The 27550-nt window shown below is 48.5% G+C and overlaps 1 protein-coding gene across 1 annotated transcript; it reads left to right on the top strand.

Moving 5' to 3' along the window:
• The first annotated feature begins 904 nt into the window (after window positions 1-904).
• Window positions 905-24708, top strand: FAM83A (family with sequence similarity 83 member A). Its single transcript, XM_049854062.1, has 4 exons — window positions 905-1384; window positions 7890-8057; window positions 10399-10523; window positions 24174-24708. The coding sequence occupies exons 1-4, from the start codon at window positions 905-907 to the stop codon at window positions 24706-24708; spliced, it is 1308 nt and encodes a 435-aa protein (XP_049710019.1).
• The last annotated feature ends 2842 nt before the right edge of the window (window positions 24709-27550 follow it).

Here is a 27550-nt window from a genome sequence, read left to right as displayed (position 1 = left end):
GCTGCCTTCACTGTTCCTGTACTTTAAACAACGTGCTTTCACCTCTCCCTCCAGCATGGGGACAGGCTGACCCCATGAGGTCATGGGTCTAGACACAGCCGCAGCTTCTGCTCAGGACAGTATCCCAAGCAGCCACTTCCAACAGATCAGCGTTGGCCTGAGAGCTGGGATCTCTTTGTGGACTCTGTTCAAACATGACAATGACAAGCATAACATAGGAGAGAGATAGGCGAGAAGAGCTTTTTCAGAGGGCAGGGAGTGGTGGGAACTCGGGGTGTGACCCCGAGAAAGGAGGAGCACCTGGTGAGCACTGGCCTGCCTCCAGCTTCCCTCCTTCACAAGGCAGGCCTCAGGGACAGTATTTTTGCCTACAGGGAAAGGCTGGTGTTTGAACCCATCAGCTTGTGAATGGGGACTGCAGGAGGGGACCACTGGCATAGTCCTTTTCCAGGCCCATCCACCTGCCTGGGTGATGGCCTGGGAGAGTCTCCCAGCTTTGTCACAAGGCCTGAGGGTCTCCGGGCTCTGGGAGAGTTGTGCAACCGAGCGGGAATGCAGGCTCACCTTGGCCTCCCCCTGTGCTGGGAGGGGAGGAAATCACTGGTGGCTGACTGTGCCAGGGTGGAGTGTGAGCCAGCGCTCCCGCCTGCGGGCAGGGCGGGTGGCCCTCAGAGATAAGCCAGTCCTTGGCTGCTACCAAGTTTTCCTGTAAGGCTTTGTTCAGGACAGTAGTAAATCACTTCCTTTGAGTGCAGTGAAGGGCGCAAGGCGCCCTGCTCACCAGTCCTGGGAGCTGGTGCTTCCCAGAGGCAGGTGCTCCGTTCCTCTGTGCCTGGTGGCAGCTCCTTACATCAGGAAGAGCTCTAGCACCAGCCTCCTCTCCACAAGGCAGCGACAGAGCAGCATGAGCCGGTCAAGGCATGTGGGCAAGATCCGGAAACGCCTGGAAGATGTCATGAACCAATGGATCCGGCCAGCCAGGGCTGACTTCAGCGACAACGAGAGTGCCCGCCTGGCCACGGATGCCCTCTTGGATGGGGGTCCTGAGGCCTACTGGCTGGCACTCAGCCAGGAAGGAGAGGTGGACTTCCTGTCCTCAGAGGAGGCCCACTACGTCCAGGCCAAGGCCAAGGAGCCCCCCTGCACCCCAGAGCCCACCGGAGGGGCCGAGGCAGGCCTCAGAGGACACGACTCAGCCTCCCTGCAGTCAGGTACCTACTTCCCAGTGGCCTCAGAGAGCAGTGAGCCCGCCCTACTGCACACCTGGGCCTCGGCCGAGAAGCCCTACCTGAAGGAGAAGTCCACCGCCACCGTGTACTTGCAGACGGACAAGCACAGCAACATCAGAGACCTGGTGCGCCGCTGCATCACCCGGACCAGTCAGGTAGCCATGGCGGAGCCTGGGTCTCCTTGGCCACCAGCTGGGGAGGGATGGGACTGGTGGAGCAGAAAGAGGGGGACACATTCTCGTTTAAAGGTGAGGGTCCAGGTGATTGGGGCTTAGGATGGAGTCTAAGATGTTGTCCTCTGCCTTTCCGGGATCCCTGACTTCCTGACCCCACCTGTCACCACCTGGATCCAAGCCACCACCATCCATCACCAGACCTCCTGCAATCGCTTTCTGCCTGGCTCTCCCTTCATCTCCATCCCCTACCTCCCGGTGGTCTCTACGCTGCAGCTTCTACGCTATGCACCTAAGTTGACCCATTCCCTGCTAAGGGCCTTTGCTGGCTCTCAATTGTCTGTGGTACCAAACCCATTGCCAGCGACTAGATTTCGACTCCCAGCAGCCCTATAGGACAGAGCAGAACTGCCCCATAGGGTTTCCAAGAGGGAAGAGCAAACCCCTAGCAGGGATCTCAGCCTCTCCAGCATGTCTCCCACCTCCTTCCTGTGGACCGTTGAACCCACCATGTTCTGTCTTAATGTGTTTGCATGCGCTGTCCCCTCTGCCTGGGATTCCCTCACCTGCCCTGCTTTTCACATGAGTAGTTCCTACTCGGGGACACTGGTGGGCCCAGGTTTGATTCCTACCCAATACAACTCTTGCACAGCCACCACCCAGCTGTCAGTGGAGGCTCTGTGTTGTCACGACGCTGAACAGGTTTCAGTGGAGCTGCCAGATTAAGATGGACTAGGGACAAGGCTCTGAAGATTTACTTCCGAAAATCAGCCAGTGAAAATCGTAGAGATCACAACGGGCCAATCTCGCGCATGGGGTTCCCGTGAGTGGGGGTGGGGGGCAAAGTAACAGCAGCTAACAACAACCACAAATGCCTACTAGTTCCTCAGGCCCGGCATGAAGTCTTTTCCTTGGGAAGCCTCTCCTGAGTCCCCAGGCTGGGTTAGGCGCTCCACCTCTGTGTTTCCAAATGAAGGTGGGCCACTCCATTGGGGAGCATGCCCTTGTCCCCTCAGACTCAGCTTAGACCCGTCTGCCGGAGATGACCCTTCAGTGACTAATGCAGCTGGGGGTCAGGCAGAAGATGGGGAGGCAGCTGAGAAGGTCCCTCCCTCCCCACAGTGTTTACATTGTAACAGGTGACTTTGGAAGAGGAAAATGCCTTGAAGACCAAAACCCAAACCCAAAGCTTGGCTAATAGAATTCCAGGCTCAGTGACAGGCACTTGGATCCCTTCTTCCAGTTAAGGCACATGGACAAGCTCTGGAAACACCCGTCTTAAGTGGGCCTTAAGTGGCAGCTTGCTCTCAGCTGGGGAGTGGGTAGAAGGGCCCCAGCTCTGGGGCCTCATTCTTTCCAGGTGCCAAAATGACTACTTAACCCTGGTGTAGGGGTGCCCACTCCTCGCTCCCAAAGCTGAAGAGGTGCAGGGGGGGAATGGGCCCCAAGAAATTTGTCATCTGTGAAAAGGCTCTCTCTCTCTCACTCTCCTCACTAAAATTATTTTGTTACATTTAAAACAGCTCATAAAAGAGCATGCTGATATTTAAACTCATTTTTTTACTAGAGTCCCAGTTGTCTGACAAAATCCCCTCCTGGGTTCAATACTGTCTGAAATTTTAAACCAAACCAAGCTGCTGTCGAGTTGACTCCAGCTCACAGCAACCTCATGTGTCCGCGTAGAATCACCCTCCACAGGGTTCTCAACGGCTGAGTTTTCAGAAGTAAATCACCAGGCTTTTCTTCTGAGGCACCTCGGGGTGGACTTGAACCTCCAACTTTTTGATTAGCAGCCAAGCGTGTTACTGTTTGCACCACCCAGGGATTCCATGTGAAATCTTAAGGTTCTGGGAAAAGCCAGCAGGATTAGGTAGGCTGTGCGTGGAGGGGAAGGGAGGGAGTGGAGTTGTGGAAAATTAAATGGAAGGTAGCAGTGGGTGGAACATGGTTTTTCATGTCTCTGAGCGGCTTTAGGGAAACCCTGGTGGACTCATGGTTAAGAGCTGCGGCTGCTAACCAAAAGGTTGGCAGTTTGAATCCACCAGGTGCTCCTTGGAAACTCTATGAGGCAGTTCTACTCTGTCCTATAGGGTCGCTATGAGCCAGAATTGACTCAACAGCAGTGTTTTTTTGTTGTTGTTGTGCTGCTTTCAAGCAGTATCTCGTGTTACCACGGCGGGCGGCAGTAGAGACTGACAGATGCCCAACAGGCAGCCACCAGCACTGGCTGTCCAACCTCAGTGAGCCCCCGACCTCCCGGGCCTCAGGTTCCCTCTGGAGTTAAGGATCCTTCCAGCTCCAAAAGGCTTGTTCGTAACCACACTCGCTCCGCTCTCTCACTCTCTGTGTGTGCAATGTTCTCCCAGGGGGTGGGAATCAGTGGTGTCTGGGAGATTCTCAGCCACAGCTGCCACTGCAAGGGTGAGTGAGACACCCTGGAAAGAAGCCAGGTTGAGGCTTGCGAAACGCAGTCCCCCAGCTGAGCCCTCCCTTGCCCCCAACTCCCCACCCAGCAAAGCTTCCTACTCCCCAAGTCTGAGGCCGCTACAGTCCTTTGTTCAACTAGCAGAGCATTTATGAATTTGAGACAACATTTACAAATCTGAAGATTTCACCTAAAAGTAAGAATTTCTAGCGCCTCTTAGCAGATAGGAAGACCTGGTTCTGCAGGTACGGGGTGGTGGTCACCCCTGAGGTCTGTCCCGTTTGTTGCAGTCCCCACAACTTTTTGTTGTCCCAAGTCACCAGGAACTCCACCCATTTTGTTGCCTGCCAGCTCCCCGAAGGCAGAGAGTTTGTGATATCCCCCATGCACACACAACACCTGTGCACACACATCTCTGCATACACAATGCCTCTGCACACACAACGCCTCTGCACACACAGCACCCATGCACACACAACACCCATGCACACACCACACCCGTGCACACACCACACCCGTGCACACACAACACCCATGCACACACACAACACCCATGCACAGATAACACCCATGCACACACAACACCCATGCACACAACACACACACACACAACACCCATGCACACCCAACACCCATGCACACACGAGTCATGCACACACCACACCCATGCACACACAACACCCATGCACACCCAACACCCATGGACACACTTCTGCACACACAACACCCATGCACACAGAACACCCATGCACACACACCTCTGCACACACAACACCCATGCACACACAACTCCTCTGCACACACGACACCCATGTACACGGAACACCCATGCACACAGAACACCCATGCACACAGAACACCCATGCACACACAACACCCATGCACACACAACACTCATGCACACACAACACCCATGCACACACAACACTCATGCACACACAACACCCATGCACACACAACACCTCTGTACACACAACACCCATGCACACACAATGCCTCTGCACACACAACACTCATGCACACACAACACCTCTGCACACACACCCCTGCATGCGTGTACCCACACATGCACATGAGGGCTCAGGATGTCCCACAGAGTTGCCAGGCGGGCTGGATCCTATCCACAGTCCATGGATGTCAGCTGTGTCCTCCCCACCACACAGAGATGGAGAGACGAGAGAGGAGATAAGGGATGAATCGTCCCTCTTCTATGGCCTCTGCCTCTGAGACAGACCTCTGGGAGGACTCGAACCTCCAACCCTTCAGTTAGTAGCCAAGTGCATTAACCGTTTGAGCCAGCCAGGGGCTTCAAGAGGGAGAATAAACAAATAAACCAACCCAGTTGGCAACCAGTAGATTCCAAATCATGGCAACCCCGTGCCTGTCAGAGTAGAACTGCGCTCCAAAGGGTTTCCAATGGCTGTGATCTTTCAGAAGTAGATTGCCAGGCCAACCAAAAGGTTAGTGGTAAGAGTCTACCCAGAGGCACCTCAGAAGAAAGGCCTGGTGACCTACTTCCAAAAAATCAGCCACTGAAAACCCTGTGGAGCACAGTTCTACTCTGAAACACATGAAGTTGCTATGAGTTGGAATGGACTTCACAGCAACTGGCTTTATTCAACTCACTACACCCTCAAAGATGTCACTTTGAGGGCTACAGTGCACCTAACCCAAGCGATGATATTTTCAATCACCTCATATGCATGTGAAAGCTGAACAAGGAATAAGGAAGACTGAAGAAGAATTGATGCCTTTGAATTACGGTGTTGGTGAAGAATATTGAATATATCATGGACTGCCAGAAGAACAAACAAACCTGTCTTCGAAGAAGTACAGCCAGAATGCTCCTTGAAAGCGAGGATGGAAGACATGTTATCAGGAGGGACCAGTCCCCGGAGAAGGACCTCATTCTTGGTAAAATAGAGGGTGAGTGAAAAAGAGGAAGACCCTCGATAAGATGGATTGACACAGTGGCTGCAACAATGGGCTCATAGCAACAATTGTGAGGATGGTGCAGGACCTGGCAGTGTTTCCTTATGTTGTACATAGGGTCACTATGAGTTGGAACCAACTTGACAGCACCTACCAACAACGACACACCCTCTAAGGCAGCACACCCAGGCCACTGAAGAAGAGTGGTCCAAAGCAGTTATTGGCCTGGAATTGATCCAGCTGGGAGACAGGCCCAACAGGAAGCCAACAAGATAAACCTAGACATCATGAGCTTTATTTCCAAGCATCCCTTCCATCAGGATGCTGGGCTACTGCCAAACCTGCCCCTTCGCTGTTCAACAGACCACTTGCTCAGCAGCCCCATCTCAGGGAAACGGGACTCACTGAAACAGAACCAGAAGGATTTACTGCCTTAGCAGAGAGAGAGGGAATTGTCTCTTTTGTCCAGTACTGGGGACAGGAGGCGTTTATCTTTCAGCCAAAAGAGAGCCTCAGCTGGTATTGGTGCCGTAAGCTTAAGTGTGTGTGAAAACTTAATCGTGCAATAACGTGGTCATGGTTCTAATGAATCATGTGTGTACTGGGTTAAATAGGGGTCCTCCGAAAATCATGCCCACCCAGAACCTCAGAATGTGACTTTATTTGGAAAGAGGGTCTTTGTAGATGTAATTAGTTAAAATATTGGAGCAGAGTGCGTAGTACAGTGAGTAGGGTGGGCCCTAACCCAACAGAACTGATGCCTTTATAAGAAGAGAAGATATACAGCAGCCCTCCCCTTATCTGCGGCTTTGCTTTCTGTGGTTGGAAAATGTTAGATGAGTATGTACTATGACGAAATCACACGCCATCCTGCTCCGCCGTTCACACAAACTTTATTACAATATATTGTTAAAATCGTTCTCTTTTATTATTAGTTATTGTTGTTCATCTCTTACTGTGTCTAATTTATAAATTAAACTTTATCATAGGCTTGTATGTATAGGACGAATCATAATATATATAGGGTTTGGTACTATCCAAGGTTTCAGGCGTCCATGCCCCTGCAGATAAGGGGGGACTATTGTACAGAGACAGAGAGACACAGAGAAGGCCATGTGAAGATGGAGGCAGGGATTGGAGTGGTGCTTCTATAAGACAAGGGGACAGTGTCCGTGTTCCTGCCTGCCAAGCATTCAATTGTCGTTTTTCTGTCAACAGCACCCCAATCTGACTTCAAGGAATCACCAGTCCTCCACTCTCAATGTGGTTTGGGTGGGCTTCTGCCATCCCTGGGTTGGAATTGGGGAGAGTACATGACCCAGGCCAGGCCAGTAAGAGTTCTGCCACAGACACCAATCCATGAGTGGCCACATGTCTCAGTTATTCTAATGAGAGTCAGCCCCAGGCCTTTTGCTGAGGTTCTTGGGAAAATAAGGCCTTCTTTCTTCGGGGTTATTTAGCTGGTAGGAGCTAAGCTGGCAGCCATCTCGTCACCTATTGTGGAGACCCGCCTGAGAAATTTATTCCTCTCCACCTGAGCCTGCCCAAATGCCTCTGCTTGTTCTTCTTTTCTCCTCTCTCCTCTCCTTCTCTTTCTAGCTTTTCTCCTCTTTCTCCTCTGTTCTCCCCACTCCGTAGGCATAGTTGTTGGTAGTTGCTGTCTAATTGGTTCCAACTCATGGAGACCTTATGTACAACAGAACAAAACATTGCCTGGTCCCACGCCATCCTCACAATTGTTCGTATGTTTGAAACCATTGTTGCAGCCACCGTATCAATCTATCTCATAGAGGGCCTCCTCCATTTTTGCTGATTCTCCACTTTACCAAACATGATGTCTTTTTCTAGTGATTTCTTAGGTCTAGAGACCAAAGGATACGTGATGAGGCCAGAGAGGTGGGGTCAGGACGGGGTCAGGCCTCCATTCAGCCCTTCTTTTCTTTTCCTTGAACCTGCCCAAGCAGATCCCTACCGCCATCCTCTCCTCCTCTCCCTCCATCACAGCAGCAACGGGAACAGCTCTCCCCACCCCCAAATGCCCAGGCCCACTGGGCCTCGAGAAGTTTGGCTGAAACCCGTTAGCACCTGGCCCTAACTCTTCTGGTCACCAGCCTTTCTGCCCTGGCCCAGGTCCTGGCCATACTGATGGATGTGTTCACGGATGTGGAGATCTTCTGTGACATTCTAGAGGCGGCCAACAAGCGTGGGGTGTTCGTCTGTGTGCTCCTGGACCAGGGAGGTGTGAAGCTCTTCCAGGAGATGTGTGACAAAGTGCAAATCTCTGACAGTCACCTCAAGGTAGGGGCCCTGAAAGTACTTTGTATTAGTGAGGATAGAATAGGCTATGCTGTGGTAACAAATACCCTCCCCCTCAATGGCTTAACACAATTGAGGTTTACTTCTTGCTCAAAGTTCTCTGTAGAGCAGATGGCCCTCTTCCATCTTGTAGCAACATCATAAGGGATACGTGGCCTCCAAATTGCAGTGACAGGGAAGAGTAAGCTGGAGGATTGCACAGGGTGTTTTTAGGGCCTGACCCGGAAGGGGTTCTCATCACTTCCTCCCATCTCCCATTGACCAGAAGTAAGTGCTCACCTGGATGCATAAGGGGTGGGAAGTATAAAGGAGCCTGTGGGTACATGGTGAGCAATCATCTTGGCCACATTCTCCTTTTCTAGTTTTAGCAGAGAAGACCCAGTTGATACATTTCTATGGGCAAGACAACACCGGGGCCTGTCTGATATGTGTTAAGAACCCTTTGGCCCAAACATGAAGGTCTTCTTGGACTTAATTGAACCCCACACCTCCCTCTCCTGGCAGGGAGAAAAGAAATCCAGAGATAAGGGTTCATTTAGTCACATTAAATTCAGGATGTGGCACCTAATTCAAGGTCAAATATAAAACCACTCAGAGCTCTTACGAGTGGACCCAGCCGAAAAGCTAGGGGCAGTCCTCAGGGTTCCTTTGAAGACTCCTGCACCTCAGGCTGGAGGGACCCCTCCTTCTCCATCCTCCCAGATTAGGATGAAGGCTCCTACATATCTATCTCTCCCTCCACATGGAGGATGCAACTGAGTTCAGGGCTCCCTCCAGGTGCCTAGGCCTCAGGACCTGGGGTCTGCTTGATATTACCTGGATCATCCTTCTTGACATGAGGCCATTGAAACAGGTCATGGGAGTTGGCACTGGAGTTGCCTTTATGGGCCACACAGTCCACAAAACTGAGAGTCCTCTGCCCAGCAAGGAAAGACGGGTCACGCCTTCCAAGATCTCACAGAGCTCATGGAGAGGCCAGGAAGGAGCAGGTGGAGGCGTTGCAGTTGGGTGTGCCCATCAGAGAGCCAGCCCAGCCACTAGCAGGCATTTGTGGGATGCAGGCAGTATTCCACCACCTTCCTCTGCCTGGCTGTTGCAGAGACATTCACACAGTTCATCAGCTCTGTCATTTCTCCAGGCTTCCAAGGGCTCCAGCCCCAGGCTGGGGCACCAGGAGCTGCTGGGGAGGAAAGGGACAAATGGAGACATGATTTGGTTGTGAACCCACCTTCTCTTAGAACAATTCAGAGTCCACTGGTGCCTCCATGGAGCTGCCTCCTCGGCTACAACAAGCTTTCCTGCTGACCACCTTGGGGCCAGGGACTTCCCCCAAGTAACTGTCAGACCTCTTGTGCCCCATGGTGGCCCAGCTGAGGGCTCCATGGCATCAGCCCACTCGTGTTTTTATTTGCTGCCTTGTTTGAATTCTAACCCCTGTCCCTTTTTTTTTTTTTTTTTCCATTACCCAAATAATGCCAAGACAGTGAAGAAAATCTAGAAAATTCAGCAAATGAAAACAGTGGTGTCACTAGGGTTGGTGTCACCCAGTGCAGTAACTCATGATGTCACCTCCCCCTACCATGGCCCTCCTCCTGTACTGGACCATACAGAATCCTTAGCAACGTTTTTTGTACTAATGATTTTAAATTGGTGACTATAAAAACACTGGCATCAAGGAAAACAGCACGTGCTTGTAGGGTGTACACACAAAACCACGATTCAAAGCGTCATTGTAATTGGATAATAACGACAGCTCTGACACATTACAAAGTTCAGAAAGTAAGTTGGCATAGAGTTTTAGCCTTGCAGGTATATTCATACATGTAAGTTGGGCTTGGAGCCCTGGTGGCACAGTGGTGAAGGACTTTGCTGCTAACCAAAAGGTGGGCAGTTCAAACCTACCAGCTGCTCCTCGGAAAGCCTACGGAGCAGTTATACTCTGTTCTACAGAGTCACTATGAGTCAGCGTCCACTCATCAACGAGTTTTTAAGCTGGGCTGAAGAAAAATGTCTTTGTCATTATAAATAACTACAGGGATATTTGCATGAAAAATAATAAATTTCTGCTGAAACACTTCACAAAAATTTTATAGACAGTCATGTTGGTGTCACCCCCTCTGACAATGTCACTCAGTGCAGTTTGCACCCCTGCACCCCCCTTGGTGACACCACTGAAGAAAACCATGTCAATGACCCATAATCCCGCCAATCAGAGATAACCCCTGTTTAAGTCTTGGTGAACATCGTTCCACACTTTTTCCTATACAAATGTATATCTGTAAATACATAATTAGTGAATGACAGCTTGACTTTCCATCCATAGAACATTTCCATCCGGAGTGTGGAAGGAGAGGTGTACTGTGCCAAATCAGGCAGGAAATTCGCCGGCCAAATCCGGGAGAAATTCATCATCTCGGACTGGAGATACGTCCTGTCTGGATCGTACAGGTGAGCACTGGGTTTCACATCCTCTTCCGTCTTCTGAGAGGTCCAGGGTTGAGTGTGGGTCAGATCAGCTCCCAGCCACCCACACCCACCCACCAGATGCTCCACTCCCCAGAGCAGGAGGGTCACCACCAGGGACTGATTACCCAATAAGCAAGGCACACTCAGGCTTAATTGTGTTCACTTACTAATCTGTAGTGCACAGTTTCACATGGACGTGGTGAAACCCAGTGAAATTGGGCACTGTAGATTAGTAAGTAAACATAGTCAAGCCCGGGCATACCTTGCTTACTGTAAGCCGATGAGTTCTGTGCTTACTGGTTAATCCACCTCTGATTCTGAGAATAGGACCAGTCTGGGCCAAAGGAGGAAATCTGGGCCCTTCCTGGGAACTTCTAGGTGGAGGTGTACTTCCAAATGCCTCAGTTTCCCTCGGAAATCACAATAGGACATAGGATCATCGGTTTCCCTTCTCAGATCTCCTAGGTGTGATTACAGAGTCACAGGATTTGTTTTGTTTGTGAGCGTGCATATGCTCCATTTTATTTTTGTTCTTTTAATATAACAGCTTTATTGAGATATAATTCACCTACTGTGTAATTCACCCATTTAAAGTCTACAATTCAGTGGTTTTAGCATATTCACAGAGTTGTGCAAACACCACCACAATCGATTTGAGAACATTTTCATCATCTCTAAAAAGTAAGAATTAGCAGTCACTCTCCATTTTCCCCCCCACCATCCCTAGCCCCGGCAGCCATTAATCTACTTTCTATCTCTGTCGATTCACCTACTCTGTACATTTCATATAAATGGACTCATACAAGATGTGGTCTAATCTTTCACTTAGCACAGTGTTTTCAAGCTTCATCCACGTCATGGCATGTATCAGTATGCCACTCCTTTTTCTTGTTGAGTAGTAAGTAATTCCATTTTATGGATATGCCACATTTTATTTATCCATTCATCAGTTGATCAACATTTGGGCTGTTCCCACTTTGGGGCTATTATGGATAATGCTGCTATGAATATTTGTATACAAGTTTTTTTGTGGACATATATATTCAGTTCTCTTAGATACATGCCTAGGTGTGGAATTGCTGGCTGGACTACTAACCAAAAAGTTGACAGTTCAAACCAACCCAGAGGCACTTGTGATGGTTAAGATCGTGTGTCAACTTGGCTGGGCCATGATTCTCAGTGTTTTGGCAGTTGTATAATGTTGTGACCACTTCCCTGTGGAACTTTGATATGTGATCACCCCCATGATGGAATCTGCTGAGTGGTACCAGCCTGGGTGGGGCCTGTGGCTGCTCAGTGCCCCCTCGGCCTTCACCTCTCCACCCTTTGCAGCCTACTTCCTTTCTGCTTATTCTGGGTCCAGCAGCTGTCTCTTGTCATCTGACCTCCGGTTCTTGGGACTTGAGCTAGCAGCTTACCTGTCAATCTCCACAGCCTGCGAGCAAGAGTCCTGCTCCCTGGCCTGCCGATCTTGGGTTTGCCAGCCCCTGCAGCTACATGAATCAGGAGAAATCCTATGGTCTTGCCTGCTGATCTTGGGATTCATCGACCTTCACAGCCTGTGAGCTGGAGCCCTGCTCTCTGACTTGCCGATCTTGGGTTCGCCAGCTCCTACAGCTGCGTGAATTGGGAAAAGCCTCTATCTTGATCCATGGACTTGGGATGTTCCAGCCTCGACAATCGCATGGGCTGTTTCCTTGATATAAATCTCTCTCTATATATATATTTATACACTTTACTGGTTTAGCTTCTCTAGAGAACCCAGCCTAAGACAGGCACCTTGGAAGTAAAGCCTGGAGATCTGCTCCTGAAAGGTCACAGCCTTGAAAACCCTATGGAGCAGTTCTACTCTACACACATGGGGTCACCATGAGATGGAAATGACTCAATGGCAACTAACAGCAACAACATGGTAACTCTATGTTTAACCTTTTGAGGAATTGCCAAAAAATTTTTTTTTCCAAAGTGGCTGCACCATTTTACATTCTTACCAGCAGTGTGGGAGCAGTGGTGGTTCAGTGGTAGAATTGTCACCTTCCATGCCAGAGACACATGTTCAAATCCCAGCCAAGGTACCTCATGCTCAGTCACCACCATCTGTCAGTGGAGGCTTGAATGTTGCTATGGTGCTGAACAGATTTCAGCAGAGCTCCCAGACCAAGATGGACTAGGAAGAAAGGCCTGGCAATCTACTTCTGAAAATCAACCAATGAAAGTCCTAAGGGTCAGAACTGCAACCGATCATGGGAATGGCACAGGACAAGGCAAACTTTCGTTCCATTGTGCAATGGGGTCGCCATGAGCTGGGGCCAACTTGATGGCAGCTAACAACAACACTAGACACCAGGCCCATTGTAGGACTGGGGGTGCCTCCTGGAACCCTACTAAGTTGGGGAGATAAACAATAGCCAGGTAAACGGAAAAGGACAGTGGGAAGAAATCAACAGAACAAGTGCCATCTCTGCCCACCCCCCAACCTAATAGTCCCCAAACATGATCCTATTTAAAATTATCTGAACATTCAAACTTTGGGTGTTTAAAAAACAGAATCTCTTATCAAAAAGGTCCAGCCCCCAAAACAGAGATTAGGACAATTCTCTCTAGCACATTTTACCCTCCCAGAACCCACCAGCTGTACTTTGCATGACAGTAGGCGTGGTTATCTCATTGGAAAGAACCATGAGGAGGTCTGAGAACACAGTCACTTAGAAAGTCTGAGAATGATGGAGAGATAAAAGTGGGGCAGACTAGCTCCTATCATCTGTGCACATAATGAAAGCCAGTGAAGGAGCTTCATGGACAGGAAGGATTCTGAGCTGAAGGAGCATTTCAGGGACATCAGGACCAGGCCTGCAAGCCCCGGGCAGATTCAACTCAACCCAAAACTCCTTCCCGAGATCAATAACCCCCTTCGTTTGAGCACCTTAAGGAAAACACATTCCCTATGTTTATCTTAAATTTCTCAAAATGCGGATCGTCCCACCCTTTTGTTGTTATGTGCAGTAGAGTCAATTCTGACTCATAGCGACCCTAAATGACAGTAGAACTGTCCCATAGGTCTCCTTAGGCTGAAATCTTTATGGGAGCAGATCACCAGGTCTTTTCTCCCCTGGAGCTGCTGGTGGGCTCTAACTGATGACCTTTCAGTTAGCAGCCAAGCACTTAACCATTGCGCCACCAGGGCTGTTTAGTCCCACCCTATAATCCTCAAAAAGGTGTGTTTTTCACCTTTGAACAAAACTAAACTAAATCAGAAAGTTGCCTTATATCACGCTTTCCCCCAGAAGAACAAGATTTTTTTTTTAATTTTTATTGAGCTTTTAGTGAAAGTTTACAAATCAAGTAAGTCAGTGCCTCATACAAAAATTTATATACACCTTGCTGTATATTCCTAGTTGCTCTCCGGCAATAAGACAGCACAATCCTTCCCTCCATTCTATATTTTTGTGTCCATTCAGCCAGCTTCTGACCTCCTCTGCCCTCTCATGTCCCCTCCAAACAGGAGCTGCCCACACAGTCTCATGTGTCTACTTGATCCAAGAAGCTCCCTCTTCACCAGGATCATTTTCTATCCCATAGTCCAGTCCAATCCCTGTCTGAAGAGTTGGCTTTGGGAATGCTTCCCGTCTTGGGCTAACAGAAGGTCTCGGAACCATGGCCTCCAGGGTCCTTCTAGTCTCAGTCAGACCATTAAGTCTGGTCTTTTCACAAGAATTTGGGGTCTGCATCCCACTGCTCTCCTGCTCCCTCAGGGATTCTCTGTTGTGTTTCCTGTCAGGGCAGTCATCGGTTGTAGCTGGGCACCATCTAGTTCTTCTGGTCTTAGGCTGACGTAGTCTCTAGTTTTACGTGGCCCTTTCTGTCTCTTGGGCTCATAATTATCTTGTGTCTTTGGTGTTCTTCATTCTCCTTTGGTCCAGGTGTGTTGAGACAAATTGATGCATCTTAGATGGCTGCTTGCTAGCGTTTAAGACCCCAGACGCCACTCTTCAAAGTGGGATGCAGAATGTTTTCTTAATAGATTTTATTATGCCAATTGACTTAGATGTCCCCTGAAACCATAGTCTCTAAACCCCTCCCCCTGCTCTGCTGGCCTTCGAAGCATTCAGTTTATTCAGGAGACTTCTTTGCTTTTGGTTTAGTCCGGCTGTGCTGACCTCTCCTGTATTGTGTGTTCTCTTTCCCATCGTCTAAAATAGTTCTTATCTGCTATCTAATTACTGAAAACCCCTTTCCCTCCCTCCCTTCCCACTCTCATAACCATCAAAGAATATTTTATTCTCTGTTTAAACTATTTCTCCAGTTCTTATAATAGTGGTCTTATACAATATTTGTCCTTTTGCAACTAACTAATTTCACTCAGCATAATGTCTTCCAGATTCCTCCATGTTATGAAATGTTTCACGGATTCATCGTTATTCTTTATCGATGCATAGTATTCCATTGTGTGACTATACCATAATTTATCCATTCATCCACTGATGGGCACCTTGGTTGCTTCCATCTTTGTGCTATTGTAAACAGTGCTGCAATGAACATGGTTGTGCATACATCTGTTTGTGTAAAGGCTCTTATTTCTCTAGGATATATTCCAAGGAGTGGGATTGCTGGTTCGTAAGGTAGTTCTATTTCTAGCTTTTTAAGGCAGTGCCAAATCAATTTCCAAAGTGGTTGGACCATTTTACATTCCCACCAGCAGTGTGTAAGTGTTCCAGTCTCTCCACAACACCTCCAGCATTTATTATTTTATGTTTTTTGGATTAATGCCAGCCTTGTGGGAGTGAGATGGAATCTCATTGTAGTTTCAATTTGCATTTCTCTAATGGCTAATGATCATGAGCTTTTCCTCATGTATCTGATAGCTATCTGAATGTCTTCTTTAGTGAAGTGCCTGTTCATATCCTTCACCCATTTTTTAATTGGGTTATTTGTCCTTTTGTAGTTGAGTTTTTGCAGTATCATGTAGATTTTAGAGATCAGACGCTGATTGAAAACATCATAGCTAAAAACTTTTCCCCTGTCCGTAGGTAATCTTTTTACTCTTTTGGTGAAGTCTTTGGATGAGCATAGGTGTTTGATTTTTAGGAGCTCCCAGTTACCTAGTTTCTCTTCTGCATTGTTAGTAATGTTTTGTATACTGTTTATGCCATGTATTAGGGATCCTAGCATTGTCCCTATTTTTTCTTCCACGATCTTCATTGTTTTAGATTTTATATTTAGGTCTTTGATCCATTTTCAGTTAGTTTTTGTGCGTGATGTGAGGTATGGGTCTTGTTTCATTTTTTTTTGCAGTTATGCCAGCACCATTTGTTAAACAGACTGTCTTTTCCCCATTTAACTGACTTTGGGCCTTTGTCAAATATCAACTGCTCATATGTGGATGGACTTATGTCTGGATTCTCAATTCTGTTCCATTGGTCTATGTGTCTGTTGTACCAGTACCAGGCTGTTTTGACTACTGTGGCAGCCTAATGGTTTCTAAAATCAGGTACAGTGAGGCCTCCCACTTTGTTCTTCTTTTTCAGTGATGCTTTACTTATCCGGGGCCTCTTTCCCTTCCATACGAAGTTGTTGATTTGTTTCTCCATCTCATTAAAAAATGTCATTGGAATTTGCATTGGAATTGGATTGATTGTATCTATAGATTGCTTTTGGTAGAGTGGACATTTTTACAAGGTTAAGTCTTCCTATCCATGAGCAAGGTATGTACTTCCACTTATGTAGGTCTCTTTTGGTTTCTTGCAGTAGTGTCTTGTAGTTTTCTTTGTATAGGTCTCTGGCAAGATTTACTCTTAAATATTTCATCTTCTTGGGGGCTACTGTAGATGGTATTGATTTGCTGATTTCCTCTTCAATGTTCTTTTTGTTGGTGTAGAGGAATCCAAGTGATTTTTGTATGAAGAACAAAATTTTGAGCTTGTTACATGTCTCCACTCTGAACAGCTCTTCATCCCTCTGGGCCTGTTTCTTCATCAGAAAAAAAAAAAGAAATGGTTGATAATACTACTTGTGGTGCAGTGGATTACTTAATATGGCTCTTCTAGCCATAGTCTTTGTAATTCCCACCAAATGACTGGGTGGGACTATGCAAATGAAGTGCTTGTGACCCACCTAGAGAATTGGACAGCTTGCTAATAATCTAAATAAGTTGCATGGTACCCTTGTGGGTGTGGGACTATGTAAATAAGGTGTATGGAACCCTAACAGGGGGATTGGTCAGTTTTGCCATCCTGCTTGGCTCAAAGGGAGACAGAGAAAGAAAGAGAGGGATGCTGTAACACCAAAGACAGAGAGAGGCAGCAGAACCAGGACAGAGAGGAAGAGCTGTAACACCAGAGACGGTGAGAAGCAGCAGCAGAGAAACGGCAGCAGCAGAGACAGCAGAACCAGGAGACCGGCAGGAGACAGCGCTGTAGGATTTCTGGCCCACAGAGCAAGAAAGCTGAGGACTGTCAAGCACAAGGCTTACTGGCAGAGAGGGGTACTCCAGGCACTTATCAGCAGAGTTAAAAGAGCTCTGTAACACTTGCCCGAGCAGGGCAGAGGCCAAGGGGCCAGAGAGATGCCCGCCTTCGGACACAGCTGGAAAGAGGCTGTCCTGATCAAAGAACCGTATCCTAAGTCGTTCCTAAACCCGAATTGTAACCTGTTACTTCCCTAATAAACACCGTAATCGTGAGTACTGTCTGTGATTTCTGTGTGGCTATTGCAACAAATTATAGAACCCAGCAGAGAAATAGAGAATGACGTGGGAGGGAGGGTTGGTATCGGAACTGGGAAAAAGGTTGGTGGGTGGAGACATGTCGTCTGACCTCCGCCTCATAGGAATTAGCCTTGGGCTGTTGATCTTGATTCTCCTTCCCCCTTGTGAAGTTAGAGGAGGTCAGGTACCCCCATTACGTCATCTTTACAATACTGGATATGATTATTGTGAGAATTAAGTATAACAGCAAGTACAAATACACAGCTGGTGTCCAACATATGGGACACACTCAAAAAAAGTCACTTAATAGTGTATTATGGTTTATGATGTATTACTTATAATTTCTAATTTATTTTGATAATTATAGTTCTAAACAGGATCAATTTGAAAAGGAGTAGTGAGATTTACTGAGTAGGCTGGCAATGATCACTGTTGCTAGTAGCATTCTTACATTCAACAAACATTATCTGTTATATAAACTTTCCAGTGCGTTCCTGTGAATTAGGAAAGAGCTGTTGTTACAAAAACAAGTATAATAATTTTATTATTTGGAAAGCATTATTCCAGGAGGTAAAAGCCCTTCACCCGTCTCATCCCGTCTACAGAGTTTGTAAGACGGAAAGCACTGGAGAAAACCTCCAGCATGAAGAAGCTTGTCTGTAAGCGCCCCCACCCCCCCCGCCCCCGCCATCCCATGGGAGCCCATCACGCAAAATGGAGAGACGTAGGGGCATGACGAAGCAGACTAACATTGTTGAGCTATGCGCCAGGCACTGGGCCAACTGCTGTCAGGCCTTTTGTTGTTAGGTGCCGTTGAATCAGTTCTGACTCAAAGCAACCTATGTACAACAGAACAAAACACTGCCTGGTCCTGCTCCATCCTCACAATCATTGTTATGCTTGAACCCACGGTTGCAGCCACTGTGTACGTCCACCTTGTTGAGGGTCTTCCTCTTTTTCCCTGACCCTCAGACCTTTAGGAAAGATTTAATCCTCATGACAACACTTTCAGGCAGGCATTATTCTTCCAATTTACAGATGCAGGAACCAAGGTTAGGTAATTGGTCCAGGATCATCAGCTCCCTTGTGTCAAATCAAAAAACAAATCCAAACTTAGGGACAGGCTTTGTTCAGAAAGAAAGACCACTGCCAGTGGGGAGGGACTATTATAATAGTGGGAGGGGTCTATTGTAATAGGGAGACCACTCTGACCGTAAGATCAGCAAGAGTTGGACAAAATGGGTTTTTCTTTTAGAGACGAGCGTAAACAAGGCTAGAAAGAACCAGGTGTGGGGAAATGGGATAAAAGGGTGACATCATCAGACAGTAGTAAGTCAGAATGTTTTATGCTGAGGTCAGCCCATTCCTATAAGGGAGAGGTTCTTAAGGAGGGGTAGTATGTTGGCTCAGGCTGAGGGTGGGCCAAAGTTCAGGAACATGGGGGAAGGAGAGAAGATTAACCAAAGTTTGGTTCACAAGCAATTTGTTTCTGATAAATCAGTGGGGACAAGAAGCTCAGCTGATCATTTATGAGGTAAGGAATGGGGATTGGGGGGGTGGTGTCTGGCCTTGTCACAGGTTTAAAAAAGGGGAAATTGTGAGTCTTATCTAAGTCATATGGGAAAGGCGGCTATTTGCAGTAAGCTGTTTTCTGGAACACAAAGGATAGGGGGATTTTCTTAATGATGGTTGATTTCCAGGATCACAGGGTGCTGGTACACTCGCCACTTGACTAGGGTTTCCAGGCCCCCAGTTCCTTGCTGAGGCTGGGCTGGGCTGTCATCTTTGATATGAGGAGGCAGCAAAAGTTGGGTGGCAGTGGATGTGAAGACACGCAGGGCCACCTGAATAGAATAAAAATGCAGAGTGACTGAGGTAGACTATGTCTGGAAATCATGAGTAGGTGTGTATTTGTAAATGTGAGTGGGTCAGGATGTAAAATGTATTTCTCCAAGAATAGCCAAGGTAGGTCTGGAGAAGAAGACCAGGGAGGGCCTTGCCCTACCAGCAATCAGGACTTGTCATGCAGCTGGTGTAATCGTTAACAGCATGGCTGCTGACCAAAAGGTTGACAGTTTGAATCCACCAGCCGTTCCTTGGAAACGCTATGGGGCAGTTCTACTCTGCCCTGTAGGGTTCCTCTGAGTGAGAATCGACTCTACAGACATTGAGTTTGGTGTTTTTTGGTTTTGTGGTAGGCAAGACATTATGGCCTTGGAGGAGAGCCAGATAAATTGACAAACAGAGCAGGATAGGAAGCTGAGACACAGACCCACACATGCCAGGGCACATCAGAGCAGTGGGGAGAGGAGGAGCTGGAAAAAATTTCTTCACATGGAAAATTGGATTCCTATCCCACACATCCCCCAAAAATCCACTCCTTAGGGTTGTTGTTGTTAGTTGCCATTGAATCGATTCCAACTCATGGCGATCCCTGTGTACAGAGTAGAGCTGCCCCGTAGGGTTTTCAAGGCTGTGACGTTTCTGAAGCAGGTCACTAGGCCTCTCTCCTGAGGTACCACTGGGTGGGTTTGAACTCCCACCTTTTCTGCTCCTAGTCAAGTGACTAACCATTTGTGCCACCAATAGATTAAAAGGACTTAAATGTCAAAAAACTTTAAAACGCTTGGTAGAAAATATAGATGAATGTCACTGAATCATACACTTAAAAATTGTTGAGTTGGCAAATGTTTTTGTTATATATATTTTTACCACCATTTTAAAAAATGTATAGATGGATATATTGTAAGCATTAGCATAGGGAAAGATTTCTTAAACAAAATACAAAACTCATTGACTATAAATGATGGCTAAATCTGACTATATTAAAATTAAGAACTTTGGCTCATCAAAATACATCTTAAAGCAAGTGAGAGAAAACAGGTTAGGAGCTGGGAGCAGGTAGTCAGGGAGTTCACCCCTGGCAAAGATTAGTGTCAAGAATCGTGAACAACTCCTACGAATCACAGGAAGAGCACAATAGAAAGAGGGCCACGGGCACAAACGGGTTTCACAGAGGAGGAAAGACGTGTGGCCAAAAGGCAATCCAAGAGATATTCAACATCACTAGTGATCACAGGATGCAACTCAGGGCTAGAATGAGTTACTCTTTTGCACCTTTTCAACCAGCAAAATCAGAGGAAAAGAAAAATTAAAAGCCTGAAATTACCAAATGTTGGATTTACAATATCTTTTATACACTACGAATGGGATTGCAGGAGCCCTGGTGGCCCAGTGGTTAAGAGCTTGGCTGCTAACCAGAAAAGGTCAGTAGCTCAAATCCACCAGCTGCTTCTTGGAAACCCTATGGAGCAGTTCTGCTCTGTCCTATAGGGTAATCATGAGTTGGAATCGACTCCATGGCAAAGGGTTTAATGGAATCATAAACTGGTGCAGTGACTTTGGAAAGAGTTTGGAGTTCCTCCTAAAGCTGAATATTTACCTAGTTTATAATCCAGTGGAAACCCTGGTGGCATAGTGGTAAAGTGCTACAGCTGTTAACCAAAGGAGTTGGTAGTTCGAATCTGCGAGGTGCTCCTTGGCAACTCTATGGGGCAGTTCTACTCTGTTCAATAGGGTTGCTATGAGTCGGAATCGACTCGACAGCACTGGGTTTGGTGTTTGATTAGTTATAATCCAGCAATTCCACCCCTTAGAAAGTGGAACAGCAGAGGAGATAGACAAGAATGATCACAGCAGCAGTGTTCACAACAGCAAAGCAATGTAAACAACCTATATGGCCATCAGTGGAAGAGTGAGTGAATAAATCATAATCTATTCATGCAATGGAATATTATACAACAGTCAAAATGAATGAAGTACAACAATAAGCAAGTGAAAAAACTTGTGTGTGTGGTCGAGTGGATACCGACTCACAGCACCCCTGTAGGACAGCAGAACTGCCCCATAGATTTCCTAGGCTGCCACATCTTTCTCCTGTGGAGCTGCTGGGTGGGTTTGAATGTGCTTATTACATTATTTAAAATAACTAATTAGCCAGATAAATAAAAATAGACCAATGATAAGAATGGACCTTGAGCTAAAGATAATGATTAAGTCAATTCTATGCTCTTCAGGGCCAACAAAAATACTTCATGGTATTTCTCACTGTGGGTTGTGACCAACAAGGGTAAAAGCTGGAGCACAGTGCGCACAGGAGCGCGAGGTGACACGCAGGGTCCACAGGAGGCACAGGGGCACGTGGCAGGGGTGCAGGAGTGCAGGAGTGCTGGTAGGGGAGGGTTGGCGTGGGGACCCGCAGGGCACGTGGGCATGTGGGCACATGCAGAGTCCCCAGGAGTGCACACATAGAGTGCAGCAGGGGCGCACGGCGTGCGTGGGGGCTTGAAAAATTGCCAGGGCTCCTCTGGACTCGTTTTGTTGTGCAAAGCTTGCAGTTAACTGGCCTAATATGCAGGATACCAAACAACACAGGGTGATTGATGTTGTAGTGTAGCCGAGTCCCTCTGCCACTGTGTTTGCTTCATCCCCTGTTACCTGGATGGCCCTTGGCTCAGCCTCAGCTGCTTGCCTCTCTGGGGTGTGTGTGGGTGGCTTCTGGGCCCAGGTGAGATTTAAACAAAGCTTCATTGTTCCAAAGATTACCCAGAGCTTTGCATGTGCCCTTCCTGCCTGCCTGCCTGCCTGCCTGCCTGCCTGCCTGCCTGCCTGCCTGGGTGAACCAGGTGAGCTGGACAGGCCTTTGGGGGCACGACAGCCAGGCTGGGCTGAGGGCCCAGTCATGAGTGGCATTCGTTTATGCTCAGCTCAGGCACCGTCACTGCATAGGGACAGCTTGTCCCCATCACCCTCTGACCATCCTGCCCCCCATGGCTCTCACCCCTGGGCTCACCTTATATAGTTGCAATGGCGTCACTAGGGGAATGCGGGGATGCGGACTGCACCAGGCGACACTGTCGGGGGGTGGTGACACCAAAATGACTGTCTATAAAATTTCTGTGCAGTGTTTCTAAAGAAATTTATTATTCTTTATAAAAATATCCCTGTGGTTAAACAACAAAAACTTTTTTCGTAAGCACAGCTTACATGTATTAAAACTCTAAGCTAATTTAATTTTTGAACCTTCTAATGCACTCTGGTCAGAACTGTCATTATTACTCAGTTCTAACGTCACTTGAAATCACGTGGTTTTGTCTGCACGCACTACAAGTACCTACTGTTGTTTTTGTTGCTGGTGTTTTTATACTTGCTGATTTTGTCAAATTTTTTGGTGTTTTAGCTACAATATTGTGGTAATTAGTATTTGTAAACCTGTATCAATAACTTTTTTTGAGAATGAAGTAGTAATTAAAGGAAAAGAAGGAGTGATATATAGGAATTACAATTTACAAGCAAAGTACAAACAACATTCTGTATGGTCTGGTATGGGAGAAGGTCCATGGGGTGGGAGGATGACACCATGAGTTACCGCACTGGGTGACACCAACCCCAGTGACGCCACTGTGTAGTAGGTGACCTACAAGGCTCTTGGATAGGTCTGTCTATGCTGTCATCTGGGACCATCAAGGAATTTTTTGGGAGTGAGGAGGGTTTTCCATCAGAGATACAAAAGAATTTGATTAAATCAATGAATCATAAATGGTGATACATAAATGCCTTAAACTTGGTTTTTATTTAAAACCTGTAGATGGAGATCCAGTGGGGTGCAGCGGTGGTTCAGTGGTAGAATTCTCACCTTCCATGCAGGAGGCCTGGGTTCGAGTCCAGCCAATGCCCCTCACGCACAGCCACCACCCATCAGTCAGTGGAGGCCTGCATGTTGCTATGATGCTGAACAGGATTCAGCAGAGCTTCCAGACTAAGATGGACGAGGAAGAAACAAAAAACCAAACCAAACCCAGTGCCATCGGGTCAATTCCAACTCATAGCGACCCTATAGGACAGGGTAGAACTGCCCCATAGAGTTTCCAAGGAGAACCTGGCAGATTCGAGCTGCCAACCCTTTGGTTAGCAGCCATAGCACTTAACCACTACGCCACCAGGGTTTCCAAGGAAGAAAGGCCGGGCAATCTGCTTCCAAAAATCAGTCAATGAAACCCTATGGATCACAACAATCAGATCCCCAGATGATCCTGGGGATGCAGCAGGGCTGGGCAGCATCTTGTTCTGTTGTGCATGGGGTCACCATGAGTTGCGTTCAACTGGCAGCAGCTAGGACAATGGAGGGCCAGGCCTCTGCTCGAGGGTGCCCTCCAGTGGCATTTGGGACACTTTCTCGCATAAATTGCACCTATGAGGCATCTCCAGTTCTCTTGGGCTTTGCCTATATATATTCCCTTTTCTGCCTCCCAAGGTGAGGGCATATGGTTCTCTCCCCTCATCGCAGCACTTCCTGGTCCAGGGGGCCAAACCCTCCCAAGAGCACGTTAGACTTTCATGAAAATACAGCCCCCGCCTTCCAAGGAGCAGCCACCTTTTCACAGCTGCGCTTCCCGACCCCTATTTGCTAGAGGAGGCAGGTGTCCCCATACTTCACAGGTGGAGAAGCCGAGGCCCAGCCGCCAGGTTTCTCATCTGAGGACTCAGCTCACGCTCAGCCCTTCTTCCTCCACTGGGAGCCTGAAAGGGTCCACAGGTTGAGCACCAGGAGGGAGCCTGAGGCCAGGAATCCACTCCGGCGGCTTAACATTAATCCGCAAACGTTTTCTGGTCTCTGAGCCTCCATTTTGTCATCTGTGAAAGGGGGATAACAATACCTCCTCCCTGGATTTCTGCCCGGATGGCATGAGCCGGCACAGAGGAGCAGCGGGCATGTGGCGGCCCCCTCCCTCCCAGACCAGTCACACTCTGCCATTAGCTCCCACTGCTGCCTCCCTCCTCCCTGGAGCTCGTGTCCAAGTTGAGGAGCCCCCAGAGGCCCGGCCGTGGCCTCCCCACTGTTCCGCTCACTCTCTTCTCTTGTCCTCCAGCTTCACCTGGCTCTCCGGACACGTCCACCGCAACATCCTGTCCAAGTTCACGGGCCAGGCGGTGGAGCTGTTTGACGAGGAATTCCGCCACCTCTACGCCTCCTCCAAGCCGGTGATGGGCCTGAAGTCCCCCAGGCTGGCCACGCCCCTGCAGCCCACAGTGGGCCCCAGCCCCCCACATGGCCCCCTGAGTGACAGCAGCTGCTCGGCCAGTGACCGCACGTCCTCCAACCCCTTCAGCAGCCCGTCGACAGGCAGCAACCCTCAGAACCAGAGTCAGCCTATGTCCTCGGGGCCCGGCAGCCCCCTGGCCCCAAACCCACCAGCGGCCCCCAGGTTCCAGCCCTACCACGGCCCATGGGGAGCCCTTTTAGCACAGGCCCCCGTGTCCGCGAGGCCCCACGACGGCCCGCCCGCGCTCTACAGCAACCTCAACGCCTACAGGCCCACGCGGCTGCAGCTGGAGCAGCTGGGCCTGGTGCCCAGGCTGACCCACACCTGGAGGCCCTTTCTGCAGGCCTCGCCTCATTTCTGAGGTCCCTTCCCTCAGCCGCCCTCACAGGGCCCAAGGACCCCACCTGAAAGGCTAGCAGCTTTGAACCTGCTTCCTTTGAACTGGAGGCATTCGGACAAAATAGTTGCCGATGTTTGAATGTTCGGGCACCTGGCACCTTTCACTTGCCAACCCGCACCAGCCCCTGGTTTCCCTTCTTTAGTTTGGCCAACTCAGCAGATTTCAATTCCGGAAGATTCCGGAGGGTAGGAGGGAGCTAAAGGACAAAATTGTGAAAATAGAGTCTCTTTTTTTCCAAAGAATGTTCCAAAGTGTGTTAATATTAATTAAACCAAAAAACCAAACCCGTTGCCATCGAGTCGATTCTGACTCATGGCAACCCCATAGGACAGAGTAGAACTGACCCAAAGAGTTTCCAAGGAGCGCCTGGTGGATTCGAACTGCAGACCTTTTGGTTAGCAGCTGTGGCTCTTAACCACAGCACCACCAGGGTCTCCAAATATTAATTAACCTTCCCCAAATCTCTGTAATGTAGGGAGGGGCAGATGCAGCCTAAGTTTTACAGATGGGTAAACTGAGGCATGAGGTGGTACATGGTGGGTGGTGACCATGTTGCTCCTCTGTTCCCCAGTGCTCAGGAGAAGTCTACCCCTCAGAGATTCAGGTGAGGAGGGCATGGAGGCATCCTGGGTGTTTCTGGGAGAGGTGAGAAAGCACTTGTTCCCTGGAAGGAAGTAAACAGGGGTTCCCCTGGGCCAGTAGATGGATCAGGGAGGAGGCTGTAGAGCCTACCTCTGTGAGTTGTGTGGGGCTGTTTAAAGCTGTAGCCACTGGGATGGGGCAAGCCGAGGGTCTGGGTGCTTGGGTCGGACTAGACAGTTTAGCAGGCTCAGGTTATTGTTTCAAAGAGCCTTGGGCTGGCCTGTATAACTGGTTTTGAAGAATGAGGTCCTCAGAGTCTTGACCGGATTCTGGTTGCTTGTCAGGGTCTGGGAGTGGCCCTGCAGCAGTGGCCAGGGCCACCTTGAGCCCCAGGGAGGGTTCGGCACTAACCAGAGGCCCAGCTATCTGTCTCCTCCAGGTGCCTCCGGCTTGATGACCTCCCAAGGCATGAATGTGGGACCCTCACAAGCCCCATCCTTCATAAACATTCTGCAAATTTACAATGCTCCTCTTTGTTCCTGGGGTGATGCTAGGTCCTGGGGACGTAGTCTAGCTGCAGCATGAAGAGGTACAGGGCAGTGATGCTATAAGAGAAAAACTACAAGATGCTCCAAGGCTGCGCAGTAGAAGAGCAGCCCATCCAGCCTGGCAGAGAACTCGCAAAGAAAGAGACCTCTAGAGGCATGACAGCTGGGGTGGGGCGGGGAGAGTGTTCCAGGCTGTTCCAGCCAGAGGGAAGCAGGTGTGAAGGCCCCACATTGTTCTGTGTCTCCTGTGCCCTGGCCCCACCACCCACAACTCCTCTCAGCAAATGTCTTCTCCGCTCTCCAGTTTTGGGCTCAGAAGCTTCGCCTTTGCTGTGGAGGATGGAGATGGAAAAACTTTTCCTCCTGAAGGACTTGATTACTGGCGGCATCCCTAGGGCAGCTGTCCCCAACGCAACTGTCTACTTGTGTTCGGTCATCCAATCCTCCTGGCAGAGGCAGGGGCGTCTTTGCTTCTGTTTTCTTTTTTTCCTTTAAATTGTATTCCTGTCCTCACTTCACTTCTTTTCTCCTTAGTTTCTGAAAGTCCAACAAAACAAAACAAAAACACCCTGCGGCTCATGATGGTTTTTGTTTTTTGTTTGAGGTTTTTTTGTGTGTGTGTGTGAAAATATACACAACACCACATACACCAATTTAACAATTTCTACATGTACAATTCAGTTATTGTACATTACTCAAATTGTGCCACCTTCATGATGGTTTTTTAAACCCTAACACGGATGCTTGTGTTTCCCCCAGGATTGCTGTGATAACGTTAGAATTCCCAGGCACTGCTGAGCACTCCAGAGTGGTTCTCACAGCCCCCGAGATCCCAGGCCTGGAGAAAGTTTAAAATAAGGTAGGGCATAAACATTGCTGGGTGACTAAAGCTGCATATACAGCTCTGAAACCCAGTTTTCCTACTAACCTGCTCTGCCTCCGCTGGGTCAGCCCTTGCAGAGAAAGGAGACCTAGCAAAGGGGAACACGCCCCCTCTGCTCTCAATCGAGCTCGCCGGTTTCCCCTCTGCAGTAATCTGAAACCAAACCAAAACCAAACCTACTGCTGGGAGTTGATTGCCATTCACAGCGACCCCATAGGTTTCCAAGGCTATAAATCTTTATGGAAGCTGACTGACACTTTCTTCCAAGGAGCTACTGGTAGGCTCAAACTGTCGACCTTTTGGTTAGCAGTTGATGGCTTTAACCACTGCGCCACCAGGGCTGCAGTAATCTCAGTGCTGTTTATAAAAACTCTGTTTCCCCTCTTCTGGGCACCCTTGGGTAACACTGAATCTCTGTCCCCCCACATGAGGTTAGGCGTGGTCAGAGAAACGTGAGCAGAAGTGTTGAGGATCAGTTCCGGGCTGCAGCCTTAGAAGAAGCACCCCCTTCGTGACAGGGCGGCTAGTGATAGAGCCTTTGCCAGCCCAGCTTCCTAAGTGACTATGATGAGCAGGACCTCCCACTCTTACCTGCCAACCCACAGTGGGAATGTAGGATGAGCAAGAAATAAACCTTTGTTTTTTAGGCACTGAGATTGTGGAGTTGTTTCTTACAGCCTCTGAGACCCACTCACTTGCAAGGGCCCTTTTGAGGAACTGAATTCCAAAGGGCCCTTTCTTAGTTTCCTAAGTGCTGCCGTAACAAAAATACCACAAATGGATGGCAAAA

This window comes from Elephas maximus, chromosome 15 (assembly GCF_024166365.1).
Source record: "Elephas maximus indicus isolate mEleMax1 chromosome 15, mEleMax1 primary haplotype, whole genome shotgun sequence".
Classification (NCBI taxonomy): domain Eukaryota; kingdom Metazoa; phylum Chordata; class Mammalia; order Proboscidea; family Elephantidae; genus Elephas; species Elephas maximus.
Note: the sequence above shows the minus strand (reverse complement) of the source record. Positions and strands in the feature narration are given on the sequence as shown.

Coding starts and splice junctions, on each gene's coding strand:
- FAM83A (XM_049854062.1), top strand. CDS start 905: ATGAGCCGGTCAAGGCATGTGGGCAAGATCCGGAAACGCCTGGAAGAT. Junction 8,058..10,398: donor TCTCTGACAGTCACCTCAAG/GTAGGGGCCCTG, acceptor TTCCATCCATAG/AACATTTCCATCCGGAGTGT. Junction 10,524..24,173: donor GTCCTGTCTGGATCGTACAG/GTGAGCACTGGG, acceptor CTTGTCCTCCAG/CTTCACCTGGCTCTCCGGAC.